The sequence below is a fragment of the Lutjanus erythropterus genome, chromosome 9 (assembly GCF_056507025.1).
Source record: "Lutjanus erythropterus isolate fLutEry1 chromosome 9, fLutEry1.hap2, whole genome shotgun sequence".
In the NCBI taxonomy this organism is placed as follows: Eukaryota; Metazoa; Chordata; class Actinopteri; order Lutjaniformes; family Lutjanidae; genus Lutjanus; species Lutjanus erythropterus.
This window is the reverse complement of record NC_139325.1, coordinates 33,612,951-33,628,688: the sequence shown is the minus strand read 5'-3', so window position 1 is coordinate 33,628,688 and position 15,738 is coordinate 33,612,951. Positions and strand designations below refer to the sequence as shown.

Genomic DNA, 15,738 nt, shown 5'->3' with positions numbered 1-15,738 from the left:
AGTCATATTTTGTGGAGGCATCGAATGCACGTAACTCCAGGCTGAGAAGCAGTGAGCCTCAGGCCTGTTTCGCCTCTGATTGGTTGGGTCTGGACCGAGGTCTGCTTTGTTGTACCTGTAAGCACACCCAATGTACACCTGTACATCACTACAGCAATGTCAAGAGTTAAACCGCCGGAGGTCAGCAGAAATAAGATTTTCAGGGGGTTAATCTTTCATTGAGCTAAATGGATAAATTGGCGGGGCCCATACAGGCCTATTGATCACTTATTTTGTTCATAATATCAATATAAACGTCAGCCAATACAAGAAGACAAGGAATTACATTAGAGAGCTACAGAAATATCAAATATAAGTTTGAGATCATTTAGAAACTACAAGTATCGCCATTACAATTTGTCCACCAGAGAGCAATGACTTTAAAATGTCTTGGTCACAATGCTTTGAACAAAAAAACACAATGTACCTATGTAAATAAATGATTATTAGCTGATATTGGATGTTTTAAACTATTAAAAAAAACAGTTAAAACTTAAGAAGTTACTTCTTAAAATCCATTGAGGGTCAGTTATACTCAGTTGCACGAGATCTTTGCCAAAATAAAATACAAACTTAGCTATGAATTCTAAATTAAATCAGGAAATATCATCACAAAGAATGAGTAAACAAGGCAAAGAGTCTGCCAACTTTCCATACTAAATGTTTTTCAATACTCTGTGTTAGCTGGTACTCAAACAGTACAGGTACAGCCTCAGTACAGTATGACGCAGGGTGACGTTTGGTGCAGGCGTTTTGATTGTATTAAGCAGTGTGCAAGTTGTACAGTACCTCCTAGTGGAGTGCCGAAACAGCATCCCACCCCCACGGCACAGCCAACAGTCAGAATATCTGTGTAACCATAAGGGTTCTACTGACACAGAAAACAGAGGGGGAGAGGAAAAAACAAGAGGGAAATAAAGGGATGAGAGAGACGATGAGGGATGAAAGGCGTGAGATGATGAAGGGGAAAATGAAGGTGACGACGAACGAGAACGTCGACAGAAAGACAGAAGAGTGAGTCGGAGAAAGAGAGAATAAAAGATCAAGGTGGAGAGGACGTAATGGGGAACCACAGGGGGAGAATTGACAGAGGGGAAGCAAAATGGAATAAAGTGAATAAATAATGCTCACTGAAGTATGGTAAGAAAATGTGATATAAAAGGGAAAAATCACATCAAGAGAATATGAAGCAGAGGATGCACATGCCAATTAGAGTAATCAGACAGGGAGGCAATTAAGCAATCAGGAAACAAATGAGTGGTCACATTGTCCCTACAGAGACAGATCCCTGCAGCTAATTGCAGACCGAAAATTAAGAGTATAGCAGACATACAATATTTCCATTGATTATACACGATATTGAAGTTTGAGTTTCTATACAACTTTTTAAAATTACAGTTGAATTAAGTGTTGAGTCTTTTATGATATGTTTTTGATTATTTTTTGAGACAAATGTATATTTTTTAATTTGCGACTTACTACAAGAGGGGTTGGGATGATGAAATCTTTGAAGCTTGCTACGTCAGAAAAAGCCAGACAGCAGACAGAACCATATAAATCAAGGCTCATGTACAGTGTTTGTGTCAAATTAATCTGTAGTAATTATTCATTTGTTTTGAATTCATCACTGCTGCTGTCAGACACCAATGACATCTTGGGAAAATGTATTTTTCATGTCAAGAGTTAGGAGATACCACTCTTGTGTCTGTACACGAAATATGAAGCTATAGCCAGGGGTTGATTAGCTTAGCTTAGCATAAACACTGGAAGCTTATGGAAACAGTTAGCCTGACTCTGTCAGAAGGTTAAAAAAAAAAACACCCACTAATATCTGGTTTTTGTCTGCAATTGGAGATTTATCATCTCCAGCTCCGATCGGCGGTGATGTACACATGACATGACATGCACTATTTTTGCCCCTTTTCTGCGGAGGCAATGAGGCTTGTCACCTTTGTCAGTAACTCTAGCGACTCTTGCCCCTTTTCCTTCCACACACGTGCTGCTGGACTGCTGCTGCTCGGTGAGCTGCCTATCACAGCGGAGTTTGCAGCCGTTTGAAGGTGTCTATTTTACTGATGACGCTCTCGTCTTAGTCAAGCAGCTTGAAATTCTTCACAATAAAAGTCTCCTGTCACTTTGTCATGTAAAACCTTTTATTATGAAGCAGTAATACCATAAAAATCAACAGTAAAAATACTCTTATCCAGCTGAAAGCGAAGACGAAAGATTAAAATAAGCCTTATATGAAGGTAAAAACAGCGATACAGAGGACGAACTAAACTTTAAACCACAGAGACTCATTTGGAAGTTACAAAAGTACTGAGAGCTAAACATAAAGAACCTCCTTCTCTCTGCTCTCCTTTATACACATGAACATGAGTCTCACTTTCTGATGCACATCCGAAAAAAAAAATAGCAAACCAGTCTACTGGCAATAGGAAAAGGGCCAGTCGCCTGTACACGCTCGTTTGGGTTCGAATTAGTATCATTCATAAATTATGACTCATTTGTTCAATCTGTACAAAAACATTCATGTAAAAAGTCCAAAGTTGTGGTTTTACTGTGCTGGAACTCTTAGCGATGTCTCTAGGCAACAGGTCTCTGCTGCCTAGCAACCTCACAGTGGCAGCGGTGTTGTTGCTGCTTTCACATCACAGAACCAATCACAATGATTACAGTAATGTCCAGGTACAAAACCCCTGTGTCACGTACATACAATTTATTGACAGGAACATATTGAATGTTTTGTTCTTTGTTATTTCAAAGTGTATTCTGAGTTGGGAGCTTGGAAGTTCACAGCCTAAATTAGCTTTCTCTTGTTATGTTACACATTTGTTGTGCTTCATTGACAAGTGAAACTGCTTTTAAATTAGCTGAATAGATTCTATAAATATTAATTTTGGATTTTATTTAGATGCAGCTGAAGTGATGGTGGCTTTGAAGACATGTTTCCGGCAGCTTGTTGACACTTTGTAGTTAGTGGAGTTTCATCCTGGCTGACATGAACGGTTTTCTCTTCATGACTGCACATAATTACAGTCTGAACAATATGACAGGACGCAGCATTAATTAGATATCTTTAGAGGAGCTGGTAGGTGGATTTTTTTACCCTCTGACAGAGCCTGTCTAACTTCTTTCCTCCTACTTTCAGTCTTTATGCTAAGCTAAGCTAATTGCATGCTAGCTCTAGTCTAATATTTAGTGTAAAAGTATAAGAGTGGCATCGATCTTTTCATCTCACTCTCAACAGGAAAGCCATGAGTGCATTTTCCCAAATTTTGAGGTATCCCTTCAAAGTATAACTTGATAATCCCACCCTCAGCTACAATATCACTGAGAGGTTAGTCTGTATGTTTCAATATTCAATCAGTTTTATTCATCACTTGTAATTCGGGGCACTGGTCTGAGGTCAGATTTAACCTCCACGTGTTGCTGGTGTTATTTCAGGAGGACAAAGCCGACAGGAGACCTGCGCCTGAGCGAGTCGGGGGGGAGCAGGGCGGGACTTGCCTCCCACGGGAGCAGCAAAACAGGTGGCAACTCCCACAGCACACGCGCACACCAACAGGTCCTGGTTATGGGTTCCATTCTGGGGTTAAGGGTCGAGGGCGGAGATGGATAATGAGGGAGGAGCGGGGACACAGACGAGCAGGGATGAATGAGGAAGCCAAGGGGAGGTGGAGACAGAGACAGCAGGGAAAGAGGGAGACAGGGATATCGGAGGTCACTGTTAATACACATGCCAGACATTACCATCACACTATTAATACAGTGAGACACAAACACAGACGAGGTGCGAGGGGGCGAGCCAAAACAAAGACACAAGAGAAACAGGGAGGGGAGGGGAGGGCAGGGCGTGAGCAGGGTGGGAGAGAGACAGATGGGACACAATAACAGTCACAGGGTTCCCACAAGAACCTTTAAATGAATTTCAAGAATTTAAAATGGGCGCGTTTGGCAAACACAGTAGAGGCCTCATTTGTAATATTTATAATGATATAATCATTTAAAATGTGTGGGTTAAACAGAAGGACTGTGTATTTGCAAGCCTGCTCTTACCATGTTGGCCCACCAGCAGATGCAGACATAAAATATAATACTTGTCATCAGGATGTCAAGATGGACAAATAAATTTGTATTGATGAAGGAATGTGATTTGGCTCCTCCTCTCATGACCGACACTGAGTAATCATTGCAAATAACAACTTCTGCTATCTGCTTCAGACTGATTTCAAAAACGTCCAGACTGCAGAAATACACACAAATAAAATGTATAATTAAAATGTCATCTTATTGGCTACTCACATTCATTCAGATATCATTCATATATCAACCAAAACTGATGACATGGAGACATGATTGTGTATCACTGCCATGTTCACCATCTTACTTCAGCTTGTTAGTATACAAAGTGCAGCTGAGGCTCATGGGAATGTCATCAGTTCTGCAAGTCTTTAACATAAACCAAAGCAGTGCGTGAACTATAATTTTGACCTGATGATGGTGGTAAATGAGAAGTCAGCTAATCACCAGCGGCTTTAGTAAACATGACTTTGGGAACATGAATATCTGTTTAAATTTTTCATGGATATCCATCCAACAACTGATTTTATTAAATCTAAAAATAAAGATTTTGAAGGGCCTGTGGGAATCCTGTAATTACACCAAAGACAACAACAAAGCAAGTTATGATGAGAACACTGCCATTCCACATCTTCATTAGTGCATTAACTGTGGTCAGTGAGGCAGTGAGGTGAGGCTTATGGGTAATGTAGTCTGTTTTGGTCAGGGCCTCAGCTTACCTCATAGACTCCAGAGAAGATGGACATGAATCGACTCAACACTGCGGCACAGATACTGGCGATGTGGACAAATGGACCCTGGAGGTGACGGGAGGCAATCACTGACACATGTGAGCGACATGTAGTGTTATCTACACAGACACACTGACTATTGTCTGGAAAACAGGGAGTCTAAACTGGGACATGTTGTATCAGAACAGATAAATCACTGTATAACTGCTGGATGTGACAGTTGCCCTGCTACTGTAATGGGGAAAATGAATGTACTCCTTCACTGAGAACTTGAATAATTTGCTTCAATCCCGTGAGAGGAGGGAGAGAAGAAAAACATGACAGAAGATGATTTATTATCCTCCAAGCTTGGAGGAAGAGCAGATAGAGAGATGGAGAAATAAAAAAGAGAGGAAGAGGGATGATGATAGTGATGCTGGATCAATAGATACAAATAGATACACAGAAAAACAGATAGAAAGAGATGAAAAGGAGGTTTGTTTACTTCTTTGCCTACTGGCATCCCACTGCCCAGACCAGCAGTCAGCCCGATGACTTTAGCTATGAAGGCTTTGAGGGTCAGATATTCCTTCAGCACGACACCTCTCAAGATTGTTTTCAGCTCGGGAATACCAGAACCTGCAGAAAAAAGTAGAAGAAATATGGAGAAAGAGACCAAACATCTGGGCAGAAGGATGGTGAGTGCAGTAAATAACGAAAGAGTTGTTATCCTACAACAGGAAAACAGACGAGAGGAGGTAAAAAGAGGACAAAACAGATGCTGAGAGAGAATAACAGAGGCTGACAGGTGATGGAGAGCTTACCGATGGCCTGTGGGGAAACCAGGTGACAGAAGAGCGAGGCGAACATGACAAGGATCATGGGGTAGGTAACCCAAGCGAGATACTGGAGCGCCACATTTCCCTTAAGCTCCCCGTGTATCCACTTATAGGCTGAGAGGCAGAAAAACAACAGAAATAAAAAGACAAAAGAAGACAGAAATAGTCCACTACACACAGGAGTATAAACTGAATAATTAGACAGTTAAAAACAGAATCTTTTGTTCCTGCTAATCTGAGAGCAATAATCTTTTTTGACCTTGGCCTGTGTTACCTTGCAGACTCTTGGCGCTAGCGTAGTCCATACTCCAGCTGACCAGAGCCATCGTCAGTCCCAGAAGAACCAGGAATATCCAGTCCTCCCCCATCTTGGTCACTATGTACCGCCGCACACGAGCCAAACAATCTGGGACAGAGAGATAAAATTAATGATTCATCTTAAATCCATTTATCTCTTGATTTAATTACTGATACTGTAACAATGCCTGGGAGGGAATCACTCAGGGAATCAGCTCATAGAAGTACATATAATCAGCTCATAGAAGTACATATAATGTCAGTACATAATGATCTCAATGGATTGTGGGCTTTTTTTTTAGGATATATGTATGTTTTCTGGAAAAACACTGACTAATTCACTGGCAGTCAAGAGATAAAAGTGTTCAAATCATTTACAAGGTAAAAGTAGGATCTGATCCCACTAAAAATACCCAAAATTGTGATTAAATTGTGCTTAAAGCTATAGTTGTTAACTTCTCTCAGAATAATTTTCTTTCATATTTGTTGAGACTGTCACTATACACTGACTACACTGCATGAAACAGATAATATGTGAAAAAATCAGGTTCCTCTGGCTCCTCCTCATGTCCCTAATGGCATTCGCATGAATCCACCATGAACCTGAACGAAAACAACCACTCACAGCTTGATTCCAATCCAAACCGTCTGTATCTGACACCCGGGAATAAGTCTCATTCCCACGCTCAGCTGAAATGTGCACGCAAGTAAGGTAAATAACAAAAATAAAATAATTTGTTCCACTCAGGATGAGTGGGGGCGACGTTTGGGGTTGGAAACTGGCTCTGATTAGGTGTTTTCTTTCAGGTGCAGTGGAGTCTTGCAAATGCCATTAGAAGGACTAGAAGGATTTTTATTTTTTTTACACATATTATCTGTCTCATGTGTTACTGTCAGGATGTAGTGACAGTTTCATCAAATATGACAGAAAGTTATTTTTATTAGGGATTAGTGTTGTGATGACACTGGAATTTCTCATTTGGAAATAATACTTTGAATTTAAAATTGTTATTAAAAGATAAATATAACAAGGCTATAACATCTCAACAAACACTGAACCAGAGCAAATTACACGACTGACAAGAGGAAGACTATGAGTCAATGAGAGGAAGCGGGACACTGCAGCGGTGTGTGTCAACTCGCTCTCAGAGAGAAGAGACAGAGAGAGGTACAGCTGATACAGGAGTATTGGCACCACAAAGAATTAGTATTGAAAAAAAAAATCAATATTGATTGATATATTGATATTTTTGACACAATATGGGATGCATGATATGGATTTTTTCAGCTGCTAACTGATAATTACCGGCTTCAACAATGTCACATTTTGTATTTTAAAAAGAAGCGTATATAACCTGTAGTTAATGCACACCTGAGGGTAAGAAAAGTTAAGATGTACTGAGCAAAGACAGATGATTTAATATTCCACAGCTCCGACTGAACAACTATTACAACAAAAACAAAGAACAAGTCTCACTCTTCAAATGTTCATTAATTTTTTTCTAATAAAATCATCCAAAAATTTTCAATTTAACAAAGTCACAAAAATAGAGTGTTTGCCTAAGAATTCAAATCGAATGCTTTGACATAATCAAGTCATTATTATAGCTGATATTTATTGATACTGATATAGATATTGCTATATACAGCTGGATAGGCCAATATCAGCCGATAATTTATCAGCCAAGATATTAACTGTGCATCCCTAATTTTTATTGAAGTTACCACCGCTAGCTTTAAAGGGATTTTAGGAATGCACATTTGCAAAGTTGCATGGTAAAACTGAATGCAACACAGGGTAAACTGACTTTGAGTCTTTTACCTCAAGCAGGAAAAAAATGCAGGATCCTTCACTTCCCATAATGTAATTCAATAACATCTTTTGTTAGAGTTCCCTGTCAACAGTATGACTTTCAAAGTTTTCCCACCCAGCGTATAATAGAGATTTTTTCTGATAACATTTTGTAGTCTGGAAGCGCAGGATATTGATATTGAACAAGTTTATTGAATAAACTGAATAGCAAAATTACTGAAGTGAAATCAGTTGAGCAATTTTCTCATACTTGAAAAATCTCCTACAGCACAACAACAGGCATTATCTGTCATCTGCACAGGCTTCCTACTCCCTGTGATGAGTTAATTGACATAATAAAATCAGTGAAGTACCCCTTTAAGTATGTCTGTACTGTGTAATGCAATCCAATCCTCAAACAAGGTACCAGTAACAAAAATGTACTAAGGTACTAAAACATCAACATAATAAAGTACGACAGAACCCATGACAATGTCCTCAGCTGTTACGACAATTGAATCAACCTCTGTCTGACCCAGTGTTAACATAAATGAAACAATATATGCACAATTAAGCAGTAATTATATCACGCTTGTATCAGATTGGACAGAAGTTTGTAATTAACAACAGCAAGTACTTATTCTAACGGCCTGCCCCTTTTTCAATTATTACACAATGTTTTATCGTTGGTAGCTCCAACAGGGTCATAATTATCATCGAGGACAATGAGATCGGTTGTAAAAATACTCAATTAAAAGTAAAAGCTGTGCACTGACAATGTTATTTAATTCTGAAAAATTATTTAAGTAGGAAAAGGCTAGAGCTAATTTCAATAGTTTTCTGTTCTGTTAAATCTATTAACAATGCATCATATGTTAGAAGCTTAAATGTTTTATGTAAAATATTAATCTGAAAAGTAACTATATATCAAACTGTCAAATAAATGGAGTGGGATGTAAAGTTTTAGGTATGGGTGGGGTACATTGTGGGACTCGTGACCTCAAATGTGTCTAAGTCCTGGCTATCACTCCACTGTAGGTCCAGGTGATGTAAACTGCCTCATGATCATGATCAGCCTAATTAAATTATAGCAGTGCATCGTATTTTTATGAGCTCATCGTGTTGCACCTAAAATCATAATGTGCAAAGTAACCAGTAAGTGAAGCCAACAAATAAACACTGCTCTCTACAGAACATAGTGTGAGAAGAGCATGACGTTTTCATAAAGTGAAGTACCAGTAGGTCAAAAATGTATTTAGTTAAGAAAAAGGTATTTTGTTAATTTCCATCTCTGTTTCCTGGATACCACATAAGCTGTCATGGCAACCACTGAAGCATGACCATGGAAACTGTTAGCACAGTTTGCATCTTCTTTTTTCACTTTTGTAAAGCATTTGAATGTGTGTTTTTGAACAGTATAACTGGTCACCTTGGCATTTGGAGTAGGGACGAGGCTTCTTGGTAGAAGAGGCATGGCTGTGATGCGACTCCAAGATCACGGGGTGATGATGATGATGATGATGATGATGCCGCCGGCCGTGGCCTTTGCGGGCAGTGGCTACGGTGTTTTCCCCTGCCTGTCTCCTCCATTGTCTCTCTGTCAGCAAACGGGCAGCCTCCCGTCGGGCAAAGTTCCCCAGCTGCTCCCTGTACTCACCGTACAGCTGTAACGGAGCGGAAACACTGACAATGACATTATGAAACAAAAAGTCATGAAATTATATGTTTCTTGAGCCTCTCAGGTTTGTAGAGAAAGAAAACAAGATGCCAGATAGAAGGAGAAGGGAAAAGAAGAGAGGGAAGAGAAGGGAAACTGAGACTTCTGAGAAGGATAAAACTAGATCCAGTGTGAAGAGTCTTGAGATAACGAGAAAGAGATGGGGAATGTGCGGCGTGTGTGTAAGGGATACACACCAACCTGAATACCCTCAGACAGAAATAGACAAAACGGGCATAGAGATCGGAAAAACCCCTCCCTGAGAGGAGGCAGGGGTTGGACAGGAGCCAGAGGAAGAGATCCTGGAAGAGAGGACATTCCACATCTTCCCTTTCCGACTATGTGTGTGCTTTACACTTACAACCACATGCCACACACACACACACACACACACAAGACATACACACTTGGTCTGTGAAAAAACACGACACCAGTGTGTGATCCGGTGTGATCAGTTTGCACAGCGCTCGTTAAAACCATAGAAGCTGCAAAATACTGTAGATCCAGGTGCAGCTTCGATGTGCAACTGAAACCTACAGATCACATGCATCCCACCACACAGCAAAGCAAGAGGCTAAATCATACGGAGGGCTGGCTGCCACACATTTCTGTCTCATGTTCACACAGGAAAGGAGCGCTGACACATCCACGCATGAGGATCCAGTGCTGTATTACAGAAACTTCCCATCTTAAGTCTCAAGTTGAGATAGGAAGAATCTAAGAAAGGATTTATTACAAATTTTGTATTACAAAAGCAAATCCCACCTAACTTTAGGAAGCCAATCTTATCAAGCTCACCTCTGCCTACTTGAGGCACCTGGCGTGTCTCCACAGAAAAAAAATATACTTCAAGATCTTTTTAAAACTCAGGACCTGTTGTTCTTTACAAATCAAACGTCAATAGTCTCACAGCTGCATAACCATCAGTTCAGAAAAAAAAAGTTTAAATCAAAAAATCTAATTGAATCGTGACCAAAGATGTTCTTTTTGGGAAATTTTTAGTTTTGGTTGTGTAAAAGCAATAAAACAGAAGTCATATGGATTAAACAAGTTGATGAACACTACCAGTAGCGTCTGTTAGCTAACACAACTTAAGACAACTCTACTGTTTCCCTTCAAGACAGGATTGGAACATGTAATTGGGTCCTAACCCTAATTACTATGGCAACCAAAAAGTTAAGATAAGATCTGCAAATTAATAAGTTTCTATAACATATCCCCACAAACAGAAAACATGAGCTTAGCAAACTGCCCTTAATTACATTCCCTAATATTTAAAAATAAAGGTGCAACAACAATCTACAATCTTATGACGTGAAAATGTTGAAACAATGACAGTATGATGAAGTGTCATCACAGTTTGGTAATATTTTCTTCAGTGTACGGGCACAAAAACTGTTTTGCACAACCAGTCCACTGTAATACATGAGTCACAACAACCACATGACAAAGTGACTGATATAGAAGCTCATAATTAATACATGAATACACCACATAGCAGGTGGCCAGCAGCAGCTACTCTGTTAAAGGCTCTTGAAGACTTTTGATGCATCTAAATCACGTAGCAAGTTATTTTAAACCCCACTAAACACTGCAAACCACAAACTGTTATTCAGAACAATGCTGCACCGCTAACAGCTTTTATGAGCCTGACAAGTATTTGCTGCAACCTGAGCTAACAGTTCAGTGATGACTTATACAAAGAAATGCAAATCACCAATCTCCTGGTTGAATATTCCTTCCATTTGTTTGGTTTAAGTTTGGTTTGCTGCCAGAAAAATGTGTGGTGCTAAGGGCAAGACAAAGATGTGGAGGAGTTTAAATCCCAGAATGCAGGAAAACATTAAAAAATATTTGGGGGATATAAAACTCACCCGTTATTAGCTGAGTTACCCAAATGTTTGAATTTTATCCTTTAATTATTCCTCACAAGTTAAATGAGTTATTTGCAAAAGGTCTCTGTCAAAAAGCTGATGTGGTTTTTAATCTCTTATTATTGTTAATACTTTTTTAATACTTTTTATAACACTGATCCATTTAAATGTAATTTCTCATGAACCTCTCATCTACTGCAAAACAGTAAAAACCCACGCATATAATTAAAATCAGAGCAGTGACTCAGAAGTGAAGTCGGAAGCTTTGTGTTTTTCAATAACAAAAAAAGAACATGACGGCAGCAATTGAAAACAGCAAGTTGTTGAAGGTTGTACTGTGTTTTAAACAAAGGAAATTATATACAAGACAAATTCTAATAAAGGCAGACTGCACTTTTTAACTGCTTTGGAGCAAAAATTAATTTAAATTATATTTTCCAGGAATTATGTTACTTTTTGGTAGTTAATCAAATGTGTTTCAAGAATTAGGCTAGAATCCTATTTGTAAATCTTACAGATATGTAACACTATACATGATATATCATACTCTATACTAGATTTGTCATGATGTAATTTTAAACTTCAATACAATACTAGTATAATATTTTTAAAAACAGCTTTGGTTCTTTTGATACGCTACTATAAATAATGGATATTGTATTGTTATAAATGTGATATTGAAAAGTATCAACCTTACTTTATACACTATAGTCATTTTTTTCAGTATATAATATCCGTCTCTCTTCATCTAATGTGAAAAGCACAAATCACAAACCTTTTAAAACTATAATTTGAAAAGATAAATCAATCAAACTATGTAAACAGATCAACTAAAATAACTTGTGAAGATTAAAGAAAAAAGACACAGAAGATCAGACGGTGTCATTAACAGCAGAGAATAAAAAAGTTACCCTCCACTCTCTGACCAGATGAAGCTTCTGGTCCTCCTGTCTTTACCTGCTGATCATCAGTTGTCTTTAGCATGATGTGGTAGCAGCTCTGTTCCTGTCCTGTCTCCTGTCCAACACTGCAGACCACCTCATCACCACCACCACTGCGCTACACATTAACACCAAAGCACTAATCCATCAACATCATCAAACAGGCGCTGGCACCAGACGCCATCAAAACCAGGGACAGTAAAGAGAGGAGCCTGTGCACTGTTAACAGAGAGGGACAGATTTGTTATTTCGACATTTCACTTCCCATGCCGTGTCCTGCCACAACAAAAATGATAACCACAAGATTATAGTCAAATAACAGCAACACAGTTATTTCTGCAAACAACTTCTCTATTAAACTGCTTAACAACAGCATTTCCAGTGTGATTTGTCTTTTGTACTTCTCCTTGTATTTCTGCATTATCTCAGCCATTAACATCACATTTATTTTACTAGAATACCTTTTGCTAGGCATGTGTGATTTTTTTTCCCCAGACAATATCGATATCCCATAATTGTGATATTATCGATATCATTAAGATAACCAGTAATTTCAACAATGTTGTATTTTAAAAATAAGTTCATATAACTTGGATTTTACTCACTCTGGGGGCAAGAAAGGGTAAGATGTAGATGTATTTTTTCTACTTAAGCATATATAAAAAACCTTCACTTATTTGCTTTGGCTTTTGTAGAGCATTTTGCCAAACAATTCAAATTAAATGCTTTCAGACTGTCCATAAGTTAATCAGCAGAATAATAAATAATAATATAAAATCCCCATTTCAAGCTGATTTATTGGCCCCAATATTTATTGTGCATCTCTAGGTTTTGCATTAATTTACTTTTGCCCTTATTACTTGCTTTACAGTTTTACAGCATGTGGTCAAATAATCATCAGTAGCTTCCTTTTATTTAGCCAATGTGGTGGGAGAATAGCATTATACATGGCATTTTGTTTTAATCTAGTGTTACTATTTGATCAGCTAGCAAAGCTGCATTATATGTTACATACCATTTGGCTGGCTAATTATCTTTAACTGGCAAGTCAATAAAAAATGACAAGCTAGTCATTAGCTTAGCTAACTTTGGTTGTCAAATACAGGTCATAATTACCATTTTAAACGACACTGAAAGAGTACAGCTGACTTACTCCAACAATTTGGCATTACACTTCTAAAATACTGCCAGACTCACGGTGGATGGTCGTCAGATATAATCATTTTCATTCCACACACATCGTTTTTCCTTGAGAGTCTGGCGCCTACGTTACCCAGAATGCAACTCTGGTCGCCAGCCGTTGGTGCGGTTCGGTCAGACTCACAGGTATGCTAACATGGCAGCGGCTAATGTGGCCTCGAGCTGTTAGCTTCAGGCAGAGATGAGGAGCGGGTTACAGACGTCCGGTAAGTCGTCTAACACCTCACCAACAGATTTTTCTTTATTTTAAAACTCGTAGTGTTCCGTCCCAAACGACGCCAATACGAGTGACGTTACTTTAGGCAATTTGTTAACTTAAAACGTATAAATTTAACGCAGCAGTGGAGTCGAGTTTAAAGACCATATTTTGTGTGTCATGTTAATGGTTTTCTTTGTGTCCCCATATTTTATATATGTACACTATTTATACATGTATTAAATCGTTAAAATTTTAGACATAAAGCTGTATAATGAAAAAATAGAGAATAAAAAGATTAAAAAATACATTAAACATAAAAACTTCAAACAAAAAGTTACTAACACCAAGCATTAGCAGCTAAGCTATGTTTTTTGTTTGTTTGTTTGTTTTGCTTTTTTGTGTATTTCATTCATCCATATTGATATAAAAACATTTTCCTGCTCTAGCAGCTCATGTGAAATGTATGGGAGTGCTGTAAAATAGCTGATAGGCAGAAAATTAATTGCCACCTGTTTTAATAAATAGTAAATAATTTAAGTCATTTATCAAGCAAAAATGCCAAAGCTTCATTAACTCCTAATTTTGAATTCTTAGGAGGGCTTTGGACTGTTGGTCAGACAAAACAACTAATCTGAAGACGTCACCTTGGAGTCGGTGAAGATAAGATGGACTTTTTGAAACTTCATGTGATAGATTTACCAAATTGTAACCGTGGTTTATCATTTCAATATTTATGTTTTTTCTCACTTGCCCATTTGGGTAAGTGGGTCAGAAATCAAATCAATTAATTGTTAGTGGTTATCAAATAACAAGAAAAAATACTAATTGTTGTTTAATGTAGGGCTGCAACATTCATAAAATGTCAGAAAATAGTGAAAAATCTTTATCACAGGTCATAGAAGTTGAGGGTGATGTCTTTAAATGTCTCATTTTGTCAGTCCAAAACCCAGATTCTCAGTTTAATATGATAATGAACAGAAAAAAGTGGGAAATCACCATATTTGAGAGGTTGGAAATAGCATTTTCTGCCATTTTTGCACGAGAAGTTACTGTAACCATTAATCAATTAGCCAAATAGTTGAATTTCAGCTAGTTGCTAGATTTACTAGCTCCACGTGGCATTTTACTAGCCCCAGGCAAGCAGACAATCTTTCAAGGTTCAGTGAACTGTCAGAATGGAAATAAATGTGAACAAGAGGGACAGAGACAAAAAGACAAATGACTGACAGCGTGAGAGAGACATTGAAAGGTGCGCTCATTCATGTCAGGTGACTTTGCTCTCTCCATCTCTCAAGGTAGTGTTTACCTTTGTGTCAGAGTGTAGCCTTGTACATCCATCTGTAAAACATATGGCCGAAACATGACATCAGCAACCACCATCTCCCCAACTTTCACACGCTTCTGACCATTGTTGCTGCCATTGTTTGACTCTCCAACTGTGGAGTGACCTTCCCACTCCGAGTCAAGAGCACCAGAGGACATATCACCCTCTCTGTACTTGTCTACTTTCCCTAATTTACTCTCAGCAAGATCACCTCTGCCTCCCCTTGTGGCTCCTATTATTCCCCTGCACTTTTCTGTCTCTATGGACACATGAAGGTAGTCAGGCATAACTGTACGGCTCTGACACTCGCACCGCTCATTATTAGTTTCTTGTGCTCTACTATAGGAACTGAGGCTCCTAATGTTGTGCTTATTGTAGTCTTGTGGGATGAAGAAAATGGAAAAATGTAAACCAGTCCTCCCCTGGCTTTGTAAGGAATACAAATCCTGTGTTAAATTATTATGCCAGTGTGATGTCAAGAGCTTTAAATGCATGCATGGATCAGCCCTTTATTAAAACAACAAGGTGGTACTACTGAAAAACACAAGAAATTCAAGAGGAGGAAATAAAGTGAAACAACAAAAATAGAAACAAGCGTGCTGAGAGAAAGAGAGGGAGAGCAGGGGCCCGTACTATGAAGCAGGATTTCTGGTTGGTGAGTTAACTTTCAGGGTTAACCCTGGGTTTCCAGCCCTGTGATGGTGGTTCACCTCTTACCGGGGT

At 38.6% G+C, this 15,738-nt stretch overlaps 1 protein-coding gene across 1 annotated transcript in view; it reads right to left on the bottom strand.

Annotated features, from left to right (window-relative positions):
• The window catches only part of LOC146321914 (chloride channel protein 1-like), a 43,373-nt gene that overhangs the window by 14,873 nt on the left and 12,762 nt on the right, over positions 1-15,738 (bottom strand). The window contains exons 2-7 of the mRNA XM_084727223.1: positions 9,190-9,424; positions 5,946-6,077; positions 5,657-5,785; positions 5,338-5,471; positions 4,842-4,919; positions 829-907 (exon numbers count right to left, since the gene is read on the bottom strand). Of these exons, the coding sequence (XP_084583349.1) occupies positions 829-907; positions 4,842-4,919; positions 5,338-5,471; positions 5,657-5,785; positions 5,946-6,077; positions 9,190-9,424 (787 nt within the window). The remainder of the gene's footprint in view (positions 1-828; positions 908-4,841; positions 4,920-5,337; positions 5,472-5,656; positions 5,786-5,945; positions 6,078-9,189; positions 9,425-15,738) is intronic.